This window comes from Myxine glutinosa, chromosome 5 (genome assembly GCF_964187855.1).
Source record: "Myxine glutinosa chromosome 5, kmMyxGlut1.1, whole genome shotgun sequence".
Classification (NCBI taxonomy): Eukaryota; Metazoa; Chordata; class Myxini; order Myxiniformes; family Myxinidae; genus Myxine; species Myxine glutinosa.
This window is the reverse complement of record NC_136265.1, coordinates 190923913-190947475: the sequence shown is the minus strand read 5'-3', so window position 1 is coordinate 190947475 and position 23563 is coordinate 190923913. Positions and strand designations below refer to the sequence as shown.

At 46.1% G+C, this 23563-nt stretch overlaps 1 protein-coding gene across 1 annotated transcript in view; it reads right to left on the bottom strand.

The window, feature by feature from the left end:
• The window catches only part of LOC137426569 (serine/threonine-protein phosphatase 2A 56 kDa regulatory subunit alpha isoform), a 98700-nt gene that overhangs the window by 24651 nt on the left and 50486 nt on the right, over nt 1–23563 (bottom strand). The window contains exons 4-8 of the mRNA XM_068115201.2: nt 23016–23108; nt 22472–22602; nt 22323–22382; nt 20042–20150; nt 19890–19943 (exon numbers count right to left, since the gene is read on the bottom strand). Of these exons, the coding sequence (XP_067971302.1) occupies nt 19890–19943; nt 20042–20150; nt 22323–22382; nt 22472–22602; nt 23016–23108 (447 nt within the window). The remainder of the gene's footprint in view (nt 1–19889; nt 19944–20041; nt 20151–22322; nt 22383–22471; nt 22603–23015; nt 23109–23563) is intronic.

Here is a 23563-nt window from a genome sequence, read left to right as displayed (position 1 = left end):
ATCTGAAGAGAACCAGGTGAGTTTGCTCTGAGTATGTAGTTTGTAAAGTGACGACACTGACGATTTTTTCCATCTTAACGATTTTTTCTATTATTATGAACACATAATCAATTTCCTCATCTTTATACTTACAGACATGCACACCAGGTTACTGTCATCTGCTTGTCTCTGCTGGAACAAGACGCCATTATCGCTGACGGGGCTTCGGACGACACGATTACATTGGAATCCTGGCGAAAACTCATGTGCAGGCAGCACCCGACCTACTATTTCTGGGATTTGGTCCGACGATATGAGGTACTCGTTTTGACCATGGTGAAGGCGCACAGGGAGCGTAACTTTCAACTCTTTCTGAGAGTTTTGGAGGAGGTAATCCCATTCGCTTTCGCATTCAATCATACAAACTACGCTCGGTGGTTGCCCGTGTATCTGAAGGACATGAAACTGCTGCCGGACGAAGTAGCGACAGAATGGCGGATGGGTAATTGCAAAGACTTCGAAGAAATTTTCAACAATCCCGATCGACGAGGCGCACGAACAAATGAATAAAATCGTGAAGGGATGTGGCGGTGCCATTGGTCTCCTTCAGAACCCGGCAATGTTGAGACAATGGCTCTTGTGTGCCCCGGAACAGTCACGCTTATTAATGCAATTTGAAGCGGATATGGGACTGACTACGGACTTATCAGATGAGAATTACGATTCTGGATTCGCCAGTCAGAAAACTTTTCATAGACAAGTTCGGCTTCTGTACCGAGCTATTGCAGATATGGGGAATCCGTTTTCGGACCATTTCCCTGAGCTGATCAGTCTGAATCGACCATGTGCCTCGGAGCGCCATTGACTGCCTAAGGACGCTAGAGAAGGTCGGAACTGAGAAATTCCAGTGTTTCGTCAAGGATGTACTCACCGAAAAGTCGACATCTATTCATCAAACCATCAAGAGGAATAACATCCAGCTCTTCAAACCTACACCGAAAGCGGCTTCCAAGAAAAAAATTAAGATGGCAGAACTGAAAGATGATATTTCTGTGTTTGGACAGTTGTACGTGTCAGTCCAGAATCGATCAGGAGACATGGCGGAATTTTTTTCGCATGAAAGCAAATCCTATTCTCCTTCGATTTCTGATCAGGGTAAAATGTTTTTTACCACGAAATCCCAGCTTCTCGAATGCCTACTACCGAAAAATGACAGTGAGGAACCACCGAGCGTCTATGATTGCAAAATAATCGATGGAGCCGTAATGATTCATTCGCTACCCAGAAAATCGGCGTCAACATTCCAAGAATACGCTCAGCACATATTCAACCCATATCTATGTCAACAACTCCGTACATCCAACCGCCTTGACGTCGTTTGGGATAGATTTCTTCAAGACAGTCTGAAGGAGGCAACTCACGAGAAGCGCGGTACAGGCTCCCGACTCAAAGTTGGTAACCAGACTAAGATTCCCGCCAAGTGGGAGGAATTCCTGAAAGTTTCAGAAAACAAAGAGGAACTATTTGCCTACCTCATGGCTGAAGCTACGAATATGGCGCTTCCAACTGGAAAACGACTTGTTATGACAGGTTAGGAATTCTGATGAGAAACCATTATATGACGATTTCCTACCAACTACATTTTGTGAAAGCGTTCTCGTTTCTAATTTTGCATTTCTGTGTTCATTTCAGGGCAAGATGCTGAAAGCGATTTAGCCAGATGTGATCATGAAGAGGCCGATACGCGCATTGTGGTACACATCCTGGACGCCCTGCAAAGTGGACACAGCCTTATTCAAGTATGCTCGGTGGATACGGATGTGGTTGTGATTCTTCTTGGCGTGTACGGTAAACTGCGGTCTCAACACGATGACCTTCAGCTCTCGGCAGCATTTGGCATGGGTGCCCACTACACTTGTGTGGACATAGGATCGCTCTCTGCTACTCTCGGAGATCGTGCCGAAGCGCTTACAGCCTTCCATGCCTTTACTGGATGTGACACCACTTCTGGGTTTCACTGGTCGAGTAAGAAGAAAGCCTGGCGCGTATGGGACATGCTACCCGAATTGACTGATGCTTTTCTGGCTATAGCACGAGAACCGTTTCTGAATGTGACAACGGAATCGCCGGTCTTTGCCGTCCTGGAAAGGTTTGTCGTCTTATTGTACGACAGCAAACTCAGTACAACTTCCATCAATGAAGCCAGGATGATGATGTTCAAGACCAAACCAAGACCACTGAACAAACTGCCACCAACACAGGTAAGATTGAAAATATCAAGACAGCGACTAGACTGACGCGTAATGAATCCTCAATTTTTCGCATGCGCATTCTCAATTTCATTTCACTTTCTGACTTTCTTATCTTCATTGCCTCTTTTCAGAACGCGTTGCTACACCACACCAGACGTGCCGTATATCAGACAGGTATATGGACAATGAGCACAACCCCAACAACGTGCCCCTCGGAATTCGGATGGGTCAGGTGTGATGGCGGGTGGCAGCCTCTGTGGATGACGCAGCCCGAGGTATCCTTGGCATGTCGGGAGTTCATCAAGTGTGCCTGTGCTATGCCATGCAAAGCCTGCCGCTGCTTCCATGCTAATTTGAAGTGCACCAGTCTCTGCAAATGTGCGTGCCAAAAATGAGTCCTATTGCATAATTGCAATATTCCTCAAGCATCCAGTCTTGTGGTATGTACAGTAAAACTCGCCAAATTTCACCTTATTGCCTGTTAAACCTCATGGTGAACACCGATTGTCATGTACGAAACATCTTGTAGCCACTCATGGCTTTGGAGAAACATTTCGAGAAAAGTAGACTTTTTCGTCGGTGACGTAACGTTTTTTCAATTAAATTGCCATCTTTAACTGCTCACAAATGAGCAATAACTAATTAGATTTTGTCAAGACCTTCGTTTTTTGAAAGACCCGGTTTGTGGCTAATGAATAATACGTTTCTTTGAAAACGACCAAATTTGACCTTTTGACCTTGACCTTCACGGTCAAGGTCGCGATTGTCTCTTCATAAAAAATTATTCTTGGGTACATATAGAAGACACATGCCAAGTTTGGTGCTTTTGTCCAGCAGGCAAATATTCGTTGGGTATTTTGCCATAACTGACCACACTATTAGGAATTTAGTTTATTGTGCGTTTCTTCGTTACCGGCATTTCTTTTAATAAATCCTGTTATTTTTGTACATTTAAAACCGTGATGAGTTAATTTATACAGGCTGAAGACGTCAGGTGGGATCCGTTCAGGTAAGTGCTCTTCAGCATCCTCCTCCTCCTCCTCCTCCTCCTCCTCCTCCTCCTCTTTCCCTCCTCCCCTCCCCCCCCCCCCCCCCCCCCCACACGTGTATTAACTCCGCCACATTTTGAACTGAACGCTTTGGAGTAACAGCTCATTCGGCTATCCGCTCCTTGGGAAGATTTTAATCACCACGAGCACGACAGTAAGAACCTTAACCTGTAAGCAATTGACTGGTTTCCCGACTGCATGGATCATCAGCTGGGCACCGTTTTTCCTCGAGATTTCAATCCTTTTCAGCCCAGGATCTCTCCAAACGGTGGTTCCACAACCTCGATCATGGATCCACATCAATAGATGGAACATCAGTATATCCACAACTCAGCTGTGTCCATGCAGTCAGTCAACTTATCAATGCAACATCACTTATTCCATCTTTACTCGCTAGAGGATTTAATGTATTTATCTTATATTTATAACTTTCCTTACACATTCGATAATATGATACCATTAAATCATGCACATCTTACTTTAAATAAACCAAATTTCCTTAAAAAGAGCTTGGTGTTGGCTTAGCGGTTAGGGTGCCGGCTTGGGATCCTAGGGTCCTGGGTTTGAATCCCGGTCGATCGCTGAATTAACACCAGGGGAGTTGATTCAGCCTGTCATCCTTCCGAGGTCGGCAACTAACAGGGTTGGCGGCAGGAAGGGCATCCGGCAGTAAAACCGTTTCAAAAAGGGGACCACGGTATCCAAAAAAAGGCCAACCCCCACTCTGCGGAGATAAATGGCCTCTAAAGGCGGTTCTAACTGTCACCTATAACGGTTTTTTGCATGCTGCCATATCCTAGCAACCATTTATTCCTAGCAACATTTATAGTGTTAATGTATTGTTACGGTTGTGCAATAAAAGAAACCCCCTCTTGTTAATTACACAACAACATGTAACCTGCATCAGTTAGTTATTTCTTATTACCTTCGCAAAAGCGGAAGGTTATGTTTTGATCGCTGTGTATTTATTTGTATGTCTGTGTGTGTGTATGTTAATCGCATAACTCAAAAAGTATTCAACCGAATTGCATGAAATTTGGTGGGATGATTGGTTATTATACGGGACACATTTGATTAGATTTTGGGAAACAGATTTGCTCAAATTCTGACTATTTTTAACTCGATCGTATTTCACTCAAAGTTATGAGCGACTGAAGAAGAAGATGTCCATCCAGGACGTCATCACTATAACGCGATCTCCCGCGATCATTTCAACCTCAAAAAAAATTATAATTGCAGATTTGACAATAGATGAGGCATATTAACAAACGAATGAAACAGATTTGCTCAAATTCTGACTATTTTTAACTCGATCGTATTTCACTCAAAGTTATGCGCGACTGAAGAAGAAGATGTCCATCCAGGACGTCATCACTATAACGCAATCTCCCGCGATCATTTCAACCTCAAAAAAAATTATAATTGCAGATTTGACAATAGATGAGGCATATTAACAAACGAATGAAACAGATTTGCTCAAATTCTGACTATTTTTAACTCGATCGTATTTCACTCAAAGTTATGAGCGACTGAAGAAGAGGATGTCCATCCAAGACGTCATCACTATAACGCGATCTCCCGCAATCATTTCAACCTCAAATGAAATTCAAATTGCAGATTTGTCAATCGGGGAGGCATATTAACAGACGAATGAAACAGATTTGCTCAAATTCTGATTTTTAAAAATCGATCGCATTTCACATAAAGTTTCACATCGCATACACTCCCATGCCAAGTACAGAACAGTAGCTGCGGCAAAGGTATGCGCTCTACCGAGTGCCCGGATTCTAGTTAAATTTTAAGATTAGCTCCCTTCCCATTGTGTAGTAATTAAAGCATATATGCATTGTTAGGCAGGATCCCAACACCTCGTGTTGTTGAAGAAGACGTTGGTTCGTGGGTGGTGTTACGGACTCGGCCCTAAGGGTTGTTGTTATGATTATTGTTGTTGATTCTAAGTATTCTGGTGATTGTGGTTGAAGAGAAAGGGTTATTATAGTTAAAAATTTTAAAAGCGCTCCTGGTAAAATGTGGCCGGAAATCTGGATCGTGACCGGAAGAGGTGGAGCAAAGAAGAAGAGAGAGGCGGGAGGAGATCGTGAAACAGACGTTGTTGTTGAAGCTCCGGACCGAGCGTTCGACGTACAGTGCGAGTGAACTTTGCGTCCTTGAAGGGAAGTTCGGGCGATAAGAGTTATCGCCGGAGTGCGTGGAGCCTGTGTCGTCGGGTATCCTCATTGAGGTTCCGGAGGATCCTGGCCTCAAAGCCGGGTTCGAGGGAAAGCCGTCCACCATCTTCGCCATGCGAGCAACCGGCAGTGAACCTGTTTTGGTCGTGTCGGCTGGGCATTATTCCCCGGTGGTTTGCCGGGGACGGCTGTGCCAGAAAGGGCACGTGAGAATTATACGGAGGCTCGCGGATTGAACCGCAACGTGTACGTCGGAGCACGTCTTGGTGAGGTTCCTTTCCACCGCTGTGTTGCTGGGTGCTGAACAACGTGACCTCGGGGTCGTCTCGCTCGCCTACGCCTCAATTGACCATCGGGCCTTGACTCCCCGATCGCGGGAGCGCACAGAGACATTGGGACTTTGCCTTGGAGGGGTGCAGAGACATTGGGGAGGTGCCGTGAGTTTGGGGTTAAGGGGCTTGATAAGGATATCATCGTAAGATTTGAAAGTAGGGGTGATTGCCCCCATTGTTGTATGGCTCTTTGTGTGTGATTTATAATATATTATTGTTTGTTTATAACCTGGTGTGGTTGCATTCTTGATTTGACTGTTTCATTTCCTGGTTCCATTGAGGGTTTCATTATTTGCTGGATTTCAACCAAGGATAACACATCTTTCTGCCGAGGACCCTCTCGGGGTTCGGAGGTCTACTGAGACCAGAGGTAAGGGGGGGGGGACCCCGTAACAGAAATTGGGGGCTCGTCCGGGATCTAAAAATTCCTAAATTTAGTCCGGGAAAGAATTCCCTAACATTCCCAGAATTTGGAACTTTTTCCAACATTCCCAAATTTTTTCCAAAAACAAACAAAAAGATTTTTTTTTTTTTTTTGTTGTTAAAAATTTATTGTGTGAAGGTTAACAGGTGTTACCAGTAGTCACTATGGAGTTTGACCCAGAGAAGTTTACAGTGACCCCTAGTGAAGCACAGTTCAGAGCGTTAGTAAAATCGGACCTCTGGAAATTGGCCAAACATTTTAACTTGGAGGTCCAAACTAATATGAAGAAGGCAGAGTTGCAGACAGTGGTGATACAATCTATGGTGGGATTAGAAGCAAGGGAAGAGGTAGCCTGGGATTGGTTACCAGAAGAGCAAGAAAATGTGGAGCTCCGGAAACTGGAGATGCAATTACAGAGCCAGGAAAGGGAAAAAGTACAGGAAAGAGAACTCCAGGAAAGGTTAGAAGATAAAAAAAAAACAGAGGAAAGGAGAGTGGAAGGAGAACTCCAGGAAAGGTTAAAAGTACAGGAAAGAGAACTCCAGGAAAGGTTAAAAGTACAGGAAAGAGAACTCCAGGAAAGGTTAGAAGATTTTAAAAAACAGAGGAAAGGAGAGTGGAAAGAGAACTCCAGGAAAGGTTAGAAGACAAAAAAGCAGAGGAAAGGAGAGCTGCAAGAGAACTCGAAGCAGAGGAGAGAAGAGCCGAAAGGGAGTTAAAGGACCGTGAATTGGCGCATCAGCAGGAAATTAAAGTCAAGGAGCTGGAGTTAATGAGAGAACGGGGAGAGATACCATCCCTGCTGACTGGTTCGACACCTAGTCAGAACACCTGGGATGTTGGCAGACATGTGAGGCTGGTCCCACCCTTCAATGAAAAGGAGGTAGCCAAGTTTTTTCCACACTTTGAGAAAGTGGCTCGACAGTTAAACTAGCCTGAGGAGTACTGGTCCATACTAGTGCAAAGTGTTCTGGTGGGTAAAGCTCAAGTAATTTATTCGGCTTTACCGATTGACCAATGTGCAGATTACGAGGTATTGAAGAAACACATTCTCAAAGCTTATGAATTGGTCCCAGAAGCTTACCAGCAAAAATTCCGGAATGCCAGGAGGAGGGAGAGTGAGACCCATGTGGAATTTGCCAGAGTGAAGGAAACCATGTTTGATAGGTGGTGTGATTCAAAAGGAGTTGGGAAAAACTTCGAACTATTACGACAATTGATCCTGGTGGAGGAATTCCAACAGTGTGTCCACGAGGACATTAAAGTTCATCAGGAGGAAAAGAAAGTACCAAAGCTGTATGAGGCAGCCACCATGGCAGATGACTATGCCTTAACACACAGGATGGGGTTCCACAAACCGAACTTCTCGGCCAGACCTAGCCAGGGGAGCTATGGTACATCAGGGGCGGAGAATGAAAATCCATGGGGACGGCCTCGGGATGAAAATGAGGTCCACTGACATCACGACTTCTAGAAATCAGAAGACTGCAGTTCCAAGACAGACCTATCGTCCGGGGGACTCGAGGCAGACCGCCGCCCCCATGCCTTGGCAGACCACGAGGTTCTCCTCCGGGCCTACTTGCACTTTTTGCCATAAACCTGGACACTGGATGTCCAACTGTTATGCTCTGGGAAAGGAAAATCAGGAGCGGAGTTCAACTAGTACAACTCCAAATGTGATGGCTATTGTGAGAAATCGCCCTCAAAAGGGTTACCAACCATTTATTTCCGAGGGGTTTGTGTCACTGGATGGAGCCTCGACTAACCGGAGACCGGTTAGGATATTGAGGGACACAGGAGCACATCAATCTTTAATGCTTGAAGGCATCTTGCCATGGTCCGAGGAGACGGCAACTGGGGATAGTGTTCGTTTACAGGGGATTGGTGGCTGTGTTAGTGCTCCACTGCATGTCATCCATTTGGAGTCCGATTTGGTGTCAGGACCGGTCACCGTCGGTTTACAAGCCACGCTTCCTGTAGAGGGAGTATCGGTTGTTATCGGGAATGATTTGGCCGGTGGTCAAGTTTATGGTAACCCGATGGTTGTTAAAAAGCCCAGTAGGGAAAATAACACCACACCAGGTAGGGATGGCGACAAGATCAGCAAGTTATTTGTAGGTGGACTGAACTTCAAAACAAAGGAAGAGGTTTTGGAGTCTGCCTTCAGCAACTATGGACCGCTTTTGGAAGTGCTGCTGATAAAAGACAGGGAGACACGAAAGTCAAGAGGGTTTGGCTCTGTCACGTTTGAAAACTCAAAGGATGCCAGAGAGGCAGAAAAGGATCTGAATAGCAAGGAGTTGGAGGGTCGGACCATCACAGTAGGGAAAGCATTTCCTAGGGGTCGAGGGGGCTACAGAGGAGGACCACGGAGTAGTAGTGGTGGTGGCCGCAAGCGATATTATTATGGAGGCTTCCAGAGTTATGACCGCTCCCGAAGGAAGGATTATCAGAGCAGTGGCCGAGAAGGAGACCACCAGTCAGGTGACTACTGTGACAAGTGATCCCACCGTAATTATTAGGAGTCCGGAAAAGTTGAAGCATTGAATGCTGCAGAGCCGCCGAGCCAAGATTCCTACACTGACTAACCGTGAACGCCACGTTCCTAAAGGCGTCCAGGTAGTGAACTTCCCTGCACGGACTAACCGTGAACTCCACGTTCCTAAAGGCGTCCATGTAGTGAATACTTCCAGGCCTCACCACCCAACCACCATGGAACCTGGCTTTCAGCTCGGCCTCCCGGGGAAAGTGCTATATATTTGCTGGCCTTTGGGTTTTTGATCACAACCCCTTAACCTTCATTCAAGAGAAACTAGAAGTAAAAATCAGAGGGGCAGGGACAATGTCGTTGTTGACGCTTGGTCCAGAGGGAATTAACTTTGGAAAGCTCTGGGGGTGGTGTAAAATTTTATTGCTTTATTTTTGGGGAATAGGTTGAATATTGTTGCCCATGGGGATTGCTGATTTGGGTTGTGAATTTACTCTGGCTTGTTTAAAGAGGGCATGCAAAGAAAGTTTTCGCTGTGTTCAAACTTTCTTTCTTGAGGGGGAGAAGTGTTACGGATTCGGCCCTAAGGGTTGTTGTTATGATTATTGTTGTTGTTTCTAAGTATTCTGGTGATTGTGGTTGAAGGGAAAGGGTTATTATAGTTAAAAGATTTAAAAGCGCTCCTGGTAAAATGTGGCCGGAAATCCGGATCGTGGCCGGAAGAGGTGGAGCAAAGAAGAAGAGAGAGGCGGGAGGAGATCGTGAAACAGACGTTGTTGTTGAAGCTCCGGACCGAGCGTTCGACGTACAGTGCGAGTGAACTTTGCGTCCTTGAAGGGAAGTTCGGGCGATAAGAGTCATCGCCGGAGTGCATGGAGCCTGTGTCGTCGGGTATCCTCATTGAGGTTCCGGAGGATCCTGGCCTCAAAGCCCGGGTTCGAGGGAAAGCCATCCACCATCTTCGCCACGCGAGCAACCGGCAGTGCACCAGTTTTGGTCGTGTCGGCTGGGCATTATTCCCCGGTGGTTTGCCAGGGACGGCTGTGCCAGAAAGGGCACGTGAGAATTATACGGAGGCTCGCGGATTGAACCGCAACGTGTACGTCGGAGCGCGTCTTGGTGAGGTTCCTTTCCACCGCTGTGTTGCTGGGTGCTGAACAACGTGACCTCGGGGTCGTCTCGCTCGCCTACGCCTCAATTGACCATCGGGCCTTGACTCCCCGATCGCGGGAGCGTACAGAGACATTGGGACTTCGCCTTGGAGGGGTGCAGAGACATTGGGGAGGTGCCATGAGTTTGGGGTTAAGGGGCTTGATAAGGATATCATCGTAAGATTTGAAAGTAGGGGTGATTGCCCCCATTGTTGTATGGCTCTTTGTGTGTGATTTATAACATATTATTGTTTGTTTATAACCTGGTGTGGTTGCATTATTGATTTGACTGTTTAATTTGCTGGTTCCATTGAGGGTTTCATTATTTGCTGGATTTCAACCAAGGATAACACATCTTTCTGCCGGGGACCCTCTCGGGGTTCGGAGGTCTACCGAGACCAGAGGTAATGGGGGTACCCCGTAACAGTGGGCAAAAACGGTCCACATGGAACCTTCCAGAGGGAGGCATGGTTGAATGACAGCACGTGACCGGCAGCGGCCAGTAGGGGTTCGAGGAACCCTCCAGGAGGCCCCCCCCCCCCCCCCCCAGATAAAAAGGCAGAGCTGGGCGTTCTTCGTGCTGATCTCCCTCCATGCTGGGCGTTCTTCGTGCTGATCATCCTTCATGCTGATCCTCCTTCGTTCTGTCTACCGGATCGACCCATACGCTCACCCTCACCCGAATCAGCGTCCGCACGTCCTCCTGGTACGAGTCTAACCGGTGTGATTTATGCCCTGCGTGCGAGTGTGCCAGGCGACTGTGTTGGAAATACAGTGAAACCTTGACTTACGAGTTTAATTCGTTCTGTGACCGAGCTCGTAACTCAATTTGCTCGTTTCTCAAATTAAATTTCCCCATTAAAATGCATTGAAATGCTATTAATCCGTTCCAGCCCGCCAAAAACCACACCAATTTTTTTTTAAATATACAGTATATATAAAAATATCTCGCGCTTTATATTTCACCTGTATGCAGCATACAAGTTGGCAGGATGGCCTGGACTGGAGGTACGCACACTTGACTCTAAACTGTCCAGCCTGGGTTTGAATCCCGACCCAGCTATAACCTGTCATGGGTGAATCACAGGCAGGGTGATTCATCAATGTGTGTACCGCTAAACTGGGCGCCCCGTTTGCGTCCCATTAGTTGTTGGATGTTAAGGATCTCACCGTGTTTTCCACAAAGAGAAGGCGAGCTATCGCCGGCACTCTGAACAAGTTGTGGCCTGGCATGCTCTTCTCCTCTGCCGTTATATACGTCCTCCTCGGCATCCTGCGAGCTGCTTCTCCATCAACCACACAAACAACAACTTCTCCATCTCTTCATGGATAGAGGTCCGGAGCTTTGAAATAATCGTAACGCCCTTGGCTGGCGTTATAGCCTTTATCGACTCCTTCTGCTTCAAAATCGTACATATCGTAGAAGTACTACGATTGTACTGCCTCACCAAGTCGACAACACGCACACCTCGCTCATGTTTTTCGACGATTGCGTGTTTTATATCCAAGCACATCATCCTCTTCTTCTTCTCAGCACTGCCCTTGGCACTCAATTTCTTAGGACCCATGGTTAAAACTAAGAAATTTTCCAAAATAACCAAAATGCGAAAACAAAGCAGCAGCTATATACGGCAGAGATGCTTGCACGGCAAGATAACCACGTGACCGGAACCCACCTGGTGGAGGGTGGCGTAAGCTCCAAAATAACCAAAATGCGAAAACAAAGCAGCAGCGATATACGGCAGAGATGCTTGCACGGCAAGATAACCACGTGACCGGAACCCACCTGGTGGCGGGTGGCGTAAGCTCCAAAATAACCAAAATGCGAAAACAAAGCAGCAGCGATATACGGCAGAGATGCTTGCACAGCAAGATAACCACGTGACCGGAACCCACTTGGTGGCGGGTGGCGTAAGCTCGTAACTCAGATCTCGGCTCGCATCTCAAAGCAATAAACCGCCCGAGCGACGGCTCGTATCTCGGAAAACTCGTAAGTTGGTGCACTCGTAAGTCAAGGTTTCACTGTAGTTAGGTATGGAATTATGATAAGCCTGCTTCTCGTCCTTTTTCTGTGCTTTTTGTGAATAAAGATGTGTACATTTTATTTCCTCTCGATCTGCTCGTGTGCGTCTTTATTCCCATTGACCCGGCAGCGTTCGAACCTAATTTGGCTGCTCGATTAGGTCCGTAGATGACGTAGTGTAAAAACGCGACCTACACAGCGCGATTCGCTCAGTGTGCCTGATTGAAATAGGTGTTGGTTCGCGAGGGGTCAATCCCCGGTCTTCCCAGTCACGTGGTCTCGAATCACGGTCGATAACCCTTTGGCCCGTGGTTGGGGGATTGGCGATTGGAGTCGTCGCGGTCGACGGCCCGTGGACCCGGTGTCTGTGGGGAAACGGGGTTTTAACTCCCCCCCCTCCCCCCCCCCCCCCCCTTAGTACATCGTGAGACACAGGATCCGCAACAGTATGCGCGCACACACACACACACACACACACACACACACACACACACACACACACACACACACACACACACACACACACACACACACACACGGTTTCCTGGATCATTTTCTGCTCATTTATTAACTTGGATGCTGGACTCGTTACCGGATCGTGAATGTACTTTATTTATTTATTGATCTGCCCGTTTTCATGTCCGTCTATCTTTTGCCCCAGGATTCTCCCTTTTCGTCGTTCTGTGCTTTCTTATAATAAACTGTGATTCTGTAAGAACACATTTGGTGTGGTGACCGGTTATTGCAGATTTAGCACCATGTCAGTGAGGAACCATTTTAGCATAGGTTTAATGACATATATCCACAGGGGAGGTTAAATTGGCAACGTTCCCTAAAAAGAGCAGGGTGGAATCAACAATTCTAATCATCGCATCCGACATCAACATTCCTTGTTAGGATTTATTCGTCTCGTATCAATGTGATCACAAACATCACCACCATCAATACTGTATTGGGTTTTGCGTGCAGTAGAACCACGGCTTTTCTGTCTTCATACAACGTAACGATGGCACTTTGGAATTTTCCATGAAGTTCATAGGAGGAAACAGCGATGGGAAAATCAACAATGGACACTCTTTCTGTATTTACCAACAAAGACAGATGTTCTCCTGTGTGGAGGTCATCTTAACACCATAACGTGCTTGCAAGCTTTTGTACCGGATAACTTCTCCATGAATCAGCTTATTGAAATAGCAATAAGCAATTAAAGAACATTTCACTCAGGCTGACTGGCAGCATGGCCTTCAAGCAGCCATCAATCATCTGGACTGGTCTCCCATCTCTACCACCTCTGACATCAACTCATCCTGGGAATTCTTCCAAAGCAAACTGCTCTCTCTCTCATGCACAGATTTATCCCATCTCGTCTTCAGTTGTCACACCCTTCCTCCCGTCCATGGTACACGGAATCTTGTGGTGAGGCTGTTGCCCAGAAACAACTTGCCTTCGCCTCCTGGAAGGCAAATCCAACTGAAGGTAATCTCATTTCCTTCCACAAAGCATGGAACAAGTGTGTCTACCCTCAGGAGAGCCAGGAAACACTATCTCTCTACTCTCAAGACTGAACTCTCAAACCTGTCTTCCTCCTCCAAATCCTGGTGGTGTCTGGTCAAATCTGTTCCTGGAGTTTGTTCTTCTTCAATCCCCTCTCTTACCTCAAACGGCTACACAGCTGATGGCACACATGAAAATGCCGAATGTCTCAACTCTGTGTTTGCCTCAAAATCTTGTGTCCCAAACCAGTCCCTCTCTGTAGCCACTGCACCCAGCCATACCTAGCTGCTCCTGGACTATGTGTCCTTCTCTCCTGACAAGGTGGAGAAGATTCTCTCAATCCTCGACCATGATTCTGCAACTGAACCAGACAGCATCAGCCCACGGGTTAAGCAACTTCTGTCACTCAACATAAAAACCTGCTCTGCCGCTCCATCTCACCCTCTCTCTGTTCTCTTCGCCCTCTCTTTTGCTCAAGGTCATCTGCCCTCAGCTTGGAAATCAGCCAACATCACGGCTTTACACAAAAAAGGTGCAAAAACAGATCCATGCAACTACAGACAAATCAGCCTGCTCCCAATAATCACCAACGACTTGGAATCCATCATTGCTTCGGGTATCAAATCTTTCCTCTTCTCCTATGGCTTGATTTCTGATCATCAATTTGGTTTCAGACCAGGTCACTCTACTCTGGACATGCTGCTTCTGCTGTCTCAACAATGGATGGAGGTCCTCAATGCCAAACAGGAAATTAGAGCTGTCTCCTTTGACATATCATGTGCCTTTGATACGGTCTGGCACCCCGCTCTGCTCACCAAACTCTCCTCCTATAGTATGCATGGAAATCTCCACGCATGCCTTGCGGACTTCCTCTCTGGTCGAAGTCAACATGTGGCCCTGAATGGATTTCTCTCATCTCCCATTCCTGTTCAGGCTGGAGTTCCCCAAGGCAGTGTTCTGGGCCCTGGGCTTTTTCTGGTCTTCATCAATTATCTCTCTGACTCACTTGAAAATCCTCTCCATCTCTTTGCTGATGACTCCACACTTTGCCGTTCCATTCCTCATATCTCAGACGGCAGTCTGCAGCCTCCTCACTCTCTGCAGACCTGGACAAAATCACAGACTGGTCAAACAACTGGCACATGTCTTTCAATCCTGACAAATCTCACACTCTTACTATGTCTCTCCGAAAAGACCGACTGGACAACCCTCCCATATACTTTCTGAACAATCCTCTCCAAGAAGTTCTGTCACTCAAGCTTTTGGGTTTCACGATCTGCCATTATCTTTCCTGGGAAAACCACATTTCCAAGCTGGCCTCCAAAGCCAGTCGCCGACTGGGCATCCTCCGTCGTGTGAAGTCCTTCCTTGGCACACCTGAGCTCCTCACCACATGCAAAGCTTTCATCCGCAGCTTGATGGAGTACTTCATTGATGTATGAGATGTATGAGAATGAGAGATCATTGATGAAGACCAGAAAAAGCACAGGGCCCAAAACACTGCCTTGGGGAACTCCAGCCTGAACAGGAAGAGGAGATGAGAGAAACCCATTCAGGGCCACACGTTGACTACGACGAGAGAGGAGGTCCGCCAGCCATGCGTGGAGATTTCCATGGATAACAAAGGAGGAGAGTTTGGTGAGCAGAGCAGGGTGCCAGACCGTATCGAAGGCACGTGATATGTCAAGGGAGACAGCTCTAATTTCCTGTTTGGCATTGAGGACCTCCATCCATTGTTGAGAAAGCAGAGCAGCATGTCCAGAGTAGAGTGACCAGGTCTGAAACCAAATTGATGATCAGAGATCAAGCCATTGGAGAAGAGGAAAGATTTCATATCTGAAGCAATGATGGATTCCATGACTTCGCTGATAATTGGGAGAAGGCTGATTGGTCTGTAGTTGCTAGGATCTGTTTTTGCACCTTTTTTGTGCAAAGCGGTGATGTTGGCTGATTTCCAAGCAGATGGCAGATGACCTTGAGCAAAAGAGAGGGTGAAGAGAACAGAGAGAGGGAGTGAAAGAGCAGAAGAACAGGATTTTAGGACCCGTGGGCTGATGTCGTCAGGTCCAGTTGCAGAATCAGAGTCGAGGGTTGACAGAAACTTTTCCACCTTGTCAGGAGGAAAGGACACAGAGTCCAGGAGCAGCTGGGTACGACTGGGTACGGTGGGTACAGAGAGGGATGGGTTTGGGACACAAGATTTAGAGGCAAACACAGAGTTGAGGCATTCAGCTTTTTCACGTGCGGAGTCAGCCGTGTAGCCGTTTGAGGTGAGGGAGGGGATGGAGGGGGAACAAACACCAGAAACAGATTTGACCAGACGCCACCAGGATTTGGAAGAGGGAGACAGAAAAGAGAGTTCGGTCTTGAGAACGGAGAGATATTGTTTCCTGGCTCCCCTGAGGGTGGACACACACTTGTTTCGGGCTTTGTGAAAGGAAATGAGATTTCCTTCCGTTGGATTTGCTTTCCAGGAGACGAAAGCAAGTTGTTTCTGGGCAACAGCCTCACCACAAGATTCCATGTACCATGGACAGGAGGAAGGGTATGACAACTGAAGACGAGATGGGATAAATCTGTGCATGAGAGAGAGAGCAATTTACTTTGGAAGAATTCCCAGGATGAGTTGATGTCAGAGGCGGTAGAGATGGGAGACCAGTCCAGATGATTGATGGCTGCTTGAAGACCGTGCCAGTTGGCCTGAGTGAAATGCCAGACTTGTCGACGCTGAGGAGGCTCTCTGAGAATGGTCAGAGAGATGTCCACTTTAACAAGCACATGATCAGATGAGCCGATTGGAGCAGAAGAAGAGCAGCAGACATTTTCAGGGAAGTTAGTCATAACCAAGTCCAGAAGAGAAGATGATCCATTGACTGAGATCCGGGTCAGGAAATTGACAGATTGTGTCAGTCCCAGTGAGTCGCAGAAGTCCTTTGCTGAAGAGCCATGGCTGGTGAGAGAAGTACCCACACCCAGCCAACTGGCATGGTGACAATTGAAATCACCACATATGAGGAAGAGAGAGTTGGGATGGGTAGATAGAAGTTGGTCCATATTATCAGACAGCGAAATGTAGATGGAGTCATCACTGTTTGGTGGACGGTACAACACACATATGAACAAAAGGTGGGAGTGAAGGGGCAGCCGTAGCCAAAGGTATTCCTGGGGGTGAGGTGGAGAGAGGGCAGTGCAGGGCGAGTGAGGAAGAGAGTTTTTTTTATAAAGATAGCAACCCCACCTCCAGGACGAGGCTCAGGTCTATCATACCGGAGGAGGGAGTAACCTGGGAGATACCAAGGAATCAGAGACATCATGAAGGAAGAAAGTTTCTGTTAAGCAGATCATGTCTGGTTTGTCAGAAGCAACCTGTATGGAGAGATCAGTCAAGTTTGAGCGAAGGCCCCGGATGTTTGAGGTCCATGCCGTTAATGAAGAGGAAGGGGGAGCATCGGATACAGAACAGGGGGGGGGGGGAGGGATAGGGTAAGATGTGGAAGAGGAGGAGGAGGTAGGGAGAGCTGTTGAAGGTGTGTCAGAGATTTCAAAATAGCTTGGAGAAAGGGAAGAATGGGGCAGACAAAAGGTTTGATGGTGATTGGGTGAGGCACAGTGAGGTGTTATTTGAGGAGGGGGAAGAGCGAGGCAGAAGGTTGGGGGAGATGAAGGTGAAAGTTGGAAGGGGGAAGAAGCAGGGAGGACGCTTTGCGGAGGAGGGGTGAGAGGGGAGTCTAGGAGGGGAGGAGCGAGGGAGAGTCTTGGAGCGGAGGGGTGTGGGGCGAGTTTAGGAGGGAAGGGGCAAGGGGGGAGATTTGAAAGGGATGGGTGACGGGGAAGATTTGGAGGGGAGGGGCAAGGGGGAAGATTTGAAAGAGATGGGTGATGGGGAAGATTAGGAGGGGAGGGGCAAGGGGCTAGATTTGGAGGGGAGGTGTGATGGGGAAGTTTTGGAGGGGAGGGGTGATGGGGAAGTTTTGGAGGGAAGGGGTGATGGGGAAGATTTGGAGGGGAGGGGCAAGGGGGAAGATTTCAAAGGGGTGGGTGATGGGGAAGATTTAGAGGGGAGGGGCAAGGGGGAATATTTGAAAGAGATGGGTGATGGGGAAGATTTGGAGGGGAGGGGCAAGGGGGAATATTTGAAAGAGATGGGTGATGGGGAAGATTTGGAGGGGAGGGCAAAGGGGGTAGATTTGGAGGGGAGGGGTGATGGGGAAGTTTTGGAGGGGAGGGGTGATGGGGAAGTTTTGGAGGGAAGGGGTGATGGGGACGATTTGGAGGGCAGGGGCAAGGGGGAATATTTGAAAGAGATGGGTGATGGGGAAGATTTGGAGGGGAGGGGCAAGGGGGTAGATTTGGAGGGGAGGGGTGATGGGGAAGTTTTGGAGGGGAGGGGTGATGGGGAAGTTTTGGAGGGAAGGGTTGATGGGGAAGATTTGGAGGGGAGGGGCAAGGGGGAAGATTTGAAAGGGATGGGTGATGGGGAAGATTTGGAGGGGAGGGGCAAGGGGGAATATTTGAAAGAGATGGGTGATGGGGAAGATTTGGAGGGGAGGGGTGATGAGGAAGTTTTGGAGGGAAGGGGTGATGGGGAAGATTTGGAGGGGAGGGGTGATGGGGAAGTTTTGGAGGGAAGGGGTGATGGGGAAGATTTGGAAGGGAGGGGTGAGATTGGATTTTGAAAAGTGTACGATTAATGGGAAACGAACATTTATTGCAAAATTAGTTTCTTGAGACCTTCGAGTCAAAAATACGTTTGAGGACGCTGAAGGAGGGGTGGAGTGCAGGAGAGTTTCGGGAATGTAGAAAAGAGGAACTGTAAGAGATGGAATTTTTTTTTGGAATGAATAGATTTGGTGAGCAAGTCGAAAGCATCCTTTTATAGAAGAAGAAGAAAAAGGTGTTATAATAAACCACAGAATACAGTTCTTCAGGGGAAAGTTTATGCATTTTTAACAACGTGATCACCTGATCACGAACAACGTGGTCGAAGAACGAACGAACAAACAAATAAGAACAACGAATAAACGAATAAGAGCAGAGAAGGAAAGATGTTTTTTTTTTGTTTTTTTTTCTGAGTTGAGATTTTAAACAAGGAAGTATGGGGTGAAAGACTGGGACAAAAAACAGGGAACGAAAGTAATTGCAGCGCAATCGACGAACCGCTGAGAGAAAAACAAAGCCTCAAGGTTGGACACGGAAGCCTACTAGGCCTCAGAATACGCGACACTAATTAACCGACGATTTTGTATGCAGGTATGAAAAATTAACACCGAGAATCTTACTAAAGACACACTATAAGTATACACACCAAAAGATAGATACAGTTACGACAAAAACACAATTGTGAAAAAATTACTTAACTTCGAAAGCGTGAGCGCATTGACAGCTTCGAAAGAACTTGACCTCCAATCAACTTGCAAACTTGCTGGCAAATACTCATGTGACAAATAATCGATTGTGAGGTGAACTAGAGATGACTCTCGGGTCTTGTGAAAGAAAATGGGTCAAAATTGTCGTTGGATAAATACCGAGAAGAATTTGGAGATCGAGGGGTATGTGGATAATCACAGAACTGGTAGGTAGCTTGGGTATGGATGGGTCATTATATCATACTATAACTACCCTGCGCTCAGAATAGCAGGGTTAAGTGATCGGTTGCATGCATATGTGTGGTGTATGTACATGTCTACATTTAAAAAATTGTTTTTTTCTCTCATTTCTTCATATTGATAATAAATCTCCCTCACCTTCCTCCCTCACACCCCTTATCATGTCTCTCAATTATCCACCCACCTACCCTATTTCCCACCAACTCCATAAAAAGGTAAAACAAAAAATATATTAAAAGTTGTCCTCTCCACCTACCTTTTTCTGCACTGGGAAAGATCATTTTAAATTATTTATTACCCTTTCTTTACCTTTCTCATTCCTTCACAATCTTCTCTTCCCTTTATCTCCCACCGAAACTTACCCGAGCTTTCCCTCCATCCTACCTCAGCGTTCACTAATCCGCATCCTGCCTACCATTATGCCCGCAAAGCGCTACTTTAATTCAACCTTATACCACTCCTCCCTCAACCCTGTCTACGATGTAGGTCCGCAGGTTGCTGTGCTCGATATTCTGAAATGGAGCCCGAATTGGAGCGAATGCAGACTCATGGCCGTTACCCCAACAATCCAGAAACCCCTTTATCCTTTTCCTTTATCCATAATATAATTGTCCAAGGCCTAATCCTAGCTGGCTTGACGCTTTAAAGGATGGCATGTAGTGTTCCCTGCTGGATGTTTCAAAGAATAATTTGTGTAAAAATCAAGTTTGACCTTATCAGGTTTGAAACCCAAACCCGACAGCTAAATCGCAAACACACTACTAACTGAAAATTCTTGACACTGAACATTGTGCTGATGCATCTTGAAACAGTTTTTTTTAAATCACCAAAGGTTAAACCCTGCTCACCAAGTAAGCTTGAAGCTTACACTGCAAAAGAGGTAATCCAAAATGAAAACTTACTACTTCCGTAAGCGTGGGATCCTTTTCCAAAAATTGCACCACACAATATGCCAACTGAAAATGCACAGCAGGAACGATTAAGTTAAACAAAACATCAAATACTTAAACTACACTATGGAGAGAGAGAGCAAGTAAGGAAAGTGAGGACGTACCTGGGCGTGAAAGAGGGACAAGCCTCGTGAGATGTGCAAAGGGATTAGGACTCGCACCAAGAACTGTTTGTGCTCAGGTTTCAGCGGCAAGGCAAAGCCATTGATTATACTGTGCACAGGGAACAACAGTAGCACAACGCAGCAATTAAACCCTTTTATCTGCAATGGCTGGCCACTTGATTTTGTGGTAAAAACACACTGGCAGTGCAGGCTAGACACACACACACACACACACACACACACACACACACACACACACACACACACACACACACACACACACACACACACACACACACACACACACACACCGAATCTCGACCCAGCTATAAACTGTCATCCTGGTGTTTTACAGGTAGGACGATTCATCAGTGTGCGTCATCTTTCAGATGGACGTTAAACTGGATGCACCAACTGTCGGCATTAGTTGGTGGATGTTAAAGATCCCACGGTGTCCTTCTCAAAGAGTAGGCAGGCTTATCGCCGGCACCATCACCAAATTACAAATTCCTGCCCTATAACTACTGCAGGGAAGGCAATGACAAACCACCTAGTATAACCCTTGCTAGGAAACTGCTTCGGGAGAACCCGACGCTCTGGAACAGAGTATAGTAAATCAGAAAAACTAGAACAATGCGACTGTCTCGCCAATATGCCTCCGCATAGTCCCACAATGGGTCGATGCCATCACTCTGCATATGTATGGGTAGGGGATCACGTTTGTGAAGTTTCGTGTTGATTGGATAAGGTTTGTTTAGCTATCCAAGATGGCTGCCAAACCACATGAACGAAGACATCATAATTTTCAAACGATATGCAACAGTGCTGTTAGATGATATTTGTAAAATTTCGCATCGATAGGGTGAGCGGTTTCAGAGATATAATTACTTAATATTTTCCTTCAATCCAATATGGCTGCCAAACCATGTAACCTATGATGTCATCAATTTAATATTTCAATACAAATGGGTCATAGATCATGTGCATGCAATTTCAGATTTTTAGGATAAGGAATTCTATTAAAACATTTTTGGCTGGTATACCACTTCACCTATGATGTCATCATCATCATGCTTTTGTTCCCCATTGGGAGTACTTGCACAATGTGCCAAGTTTAAAATTTTTACATTCAGCGGTTCCCAAGAAATATATAAATATTTTTATTTGCTTTTAATCCAAGATGGCTGCCATACCACGTGACCTATGACATCACAATTCTCATAAAAACATTCTGCATGGATGTCACTCCTACCCTCAAAGTTTCGTCTCAATGGGACATATGGTTGCTGAGAAAAACGAGGTTTAGCCCATACGGACGGAAGGACAACCCGAAAACATAATGCCTCCGGCGACTTTGTCGGCGGGGGCATAGTAATCAACCTTGCAGACAGCGTGCTATAATATAATTGTCCAAGGCCCAAGCTATCATCCTCACCTTCAGATGTTTGGCTCACACTATTTAGCTTGTTGCACAACATACAATGAGTTGTTCGTTTTCAAATAAGTACAAAACGGCTCTCGATTGGAAGTTGATAGTTCCAGGATAAAACTAGCGGTCTGCATCGGCGGCACGAGAATGAAACTTTGAGAATAAAACAGGAAAGAGCTATCCACCATAAAGGATCACAAGATGCTGACGTTTTGGGCTTAACCCTCTTTTGTTCCTCTGGAGAGTAAAGGCCGATGCATCAGCACCTTGTAATCCTTCAATGCAGTGCATAACTCCATATTAAAATGATCCTCCCAAAACCTTATTTGATGAAATGCTGCCCTCAAGGCCCATACTATCTTATGGGTGTTATTATTTCTGGCAGGATGGTACAGAGGTAGCACACTTGCATATGCACCAGTTAGTCTGGGTTCGATTCCAGGCCTGACTATAAACTGGTACTTCTTGTTCTTGGTACTTTGCACGCAGGGCCTTGCATCACAAAGTGTGATGCGCCTCGAATAGACGTTGAGCCAGGTGTCTCATCCGTTAAAATCATCTGGTGAGTGTAAAAGATCCCATGTTGGCCTACGTGAAGAGCAAGCGAGTTTTTTGGTGATACTCTGGCATGACTATCATTTCTATTTCACTTCTTCAATTTATCGGGGAAAAAAAAAATCTGGTTAACGACGTAGTTCTCAATTTGTCATATGCTTCATGCTCTTATCTCTTACCGACTTTCATTCATACTTTTCATGAATGATTCAAAATCTTTCAAAGTGCACAGAAGTCAAATAGAACATGTAAAATAAAAAAAATACCAACTTCTTTTGAATTTTATGCACAACTAACCTGCCAAGGATCTCCAGCAGTTCTGCAACACCATTGAAATGTTCCGTTTCATAAATAAACCTGAAAGGTGACGTCATTAAGTATCAGCTTGTGTTTTGTCTCCCCAAACCAAAAGTCACTTTACAAAATTGAAGGATTAAAAGTCTGACCTTAGAAAAATATTATTGATCTGTTTCCTAATGAAGGCTCTGAGACCAAGAAACTTTCCGTAGATTCGGTGCAGAATTGTTTTCAGAAAATCCCTTTCCCGAGGGTCCTCGCTGTCAAACAGATCCAATAGCTGTGAACAAAAAGTCCGTCAAGCGGGCAGCAGGCAAACAGTACAACACCAAATGTACATGAAAACCACCAGACACAGTGAGCGTACGCATCATGTACAAGCGTAAAACCACCGGACACAGTGAGCATACGCATCATGTACAAGCGTAAAACCACCTGACACAGTGAGCGTACGCATCATGTACAAGCGTAAAACCACCGGACACAGTGAGCGTACGCATCATGTACAAGCGTAAAACCACCTGACACAGTGAGCGTACGCATCATGCACAAGTGGATCGTCGTGCACAACCGAAAAAAGAGTAACCTAAACACGACTCACAAGGTCAACTAAAAAATGTGGCGAAGAGTCACTTTTAAAGCACAGCAAACTGTATGGGTCATGTGGGTACTTTGTACATCAAGTCCACTGACCTGCAAAACAAACTTCTGATCAATGTATTTCTTTGCTATGGTGGCCTGGAATTCATGATGTTCCAGAAACCTCAAGATGAATTCGTATACAATCTGGAGGAGAGAGGCACGATGGAACAACAAAGGTATTACTGCTCAGAGCGGACATTTTGTTTTTTCAAACTGTGAAAGATAACCTGTGGATAAGTATACAAAAATGGCAAATAAATAAACAAGAAGACGTCATGCAGAGCGCGATACTTGCAAAATTACCCCTCCCCCCCCGAAGAAAAAAAATTCCATTGATACAGCAAATTGTCCATTTCATCAAGATTAAAATTGACAATCTTGACCAAAGCTCGGGTCAATAGGAAGAAAAGCGACGATTTTTCAGATGAAAAATGATTTTGGAAGGTTGACCTCGAGTTGACCTTTGACCTCAAAAATAGTTAGTTTCCCTATTTAGTGAATCAATGTGCAAATTCTGTTCAATTTTCAAGTCAATCGGCTGAAAATTGAGGATTTTTGAAACTTGGCCTATGTTGACCTTTTGGCCTATGTTGACCTCA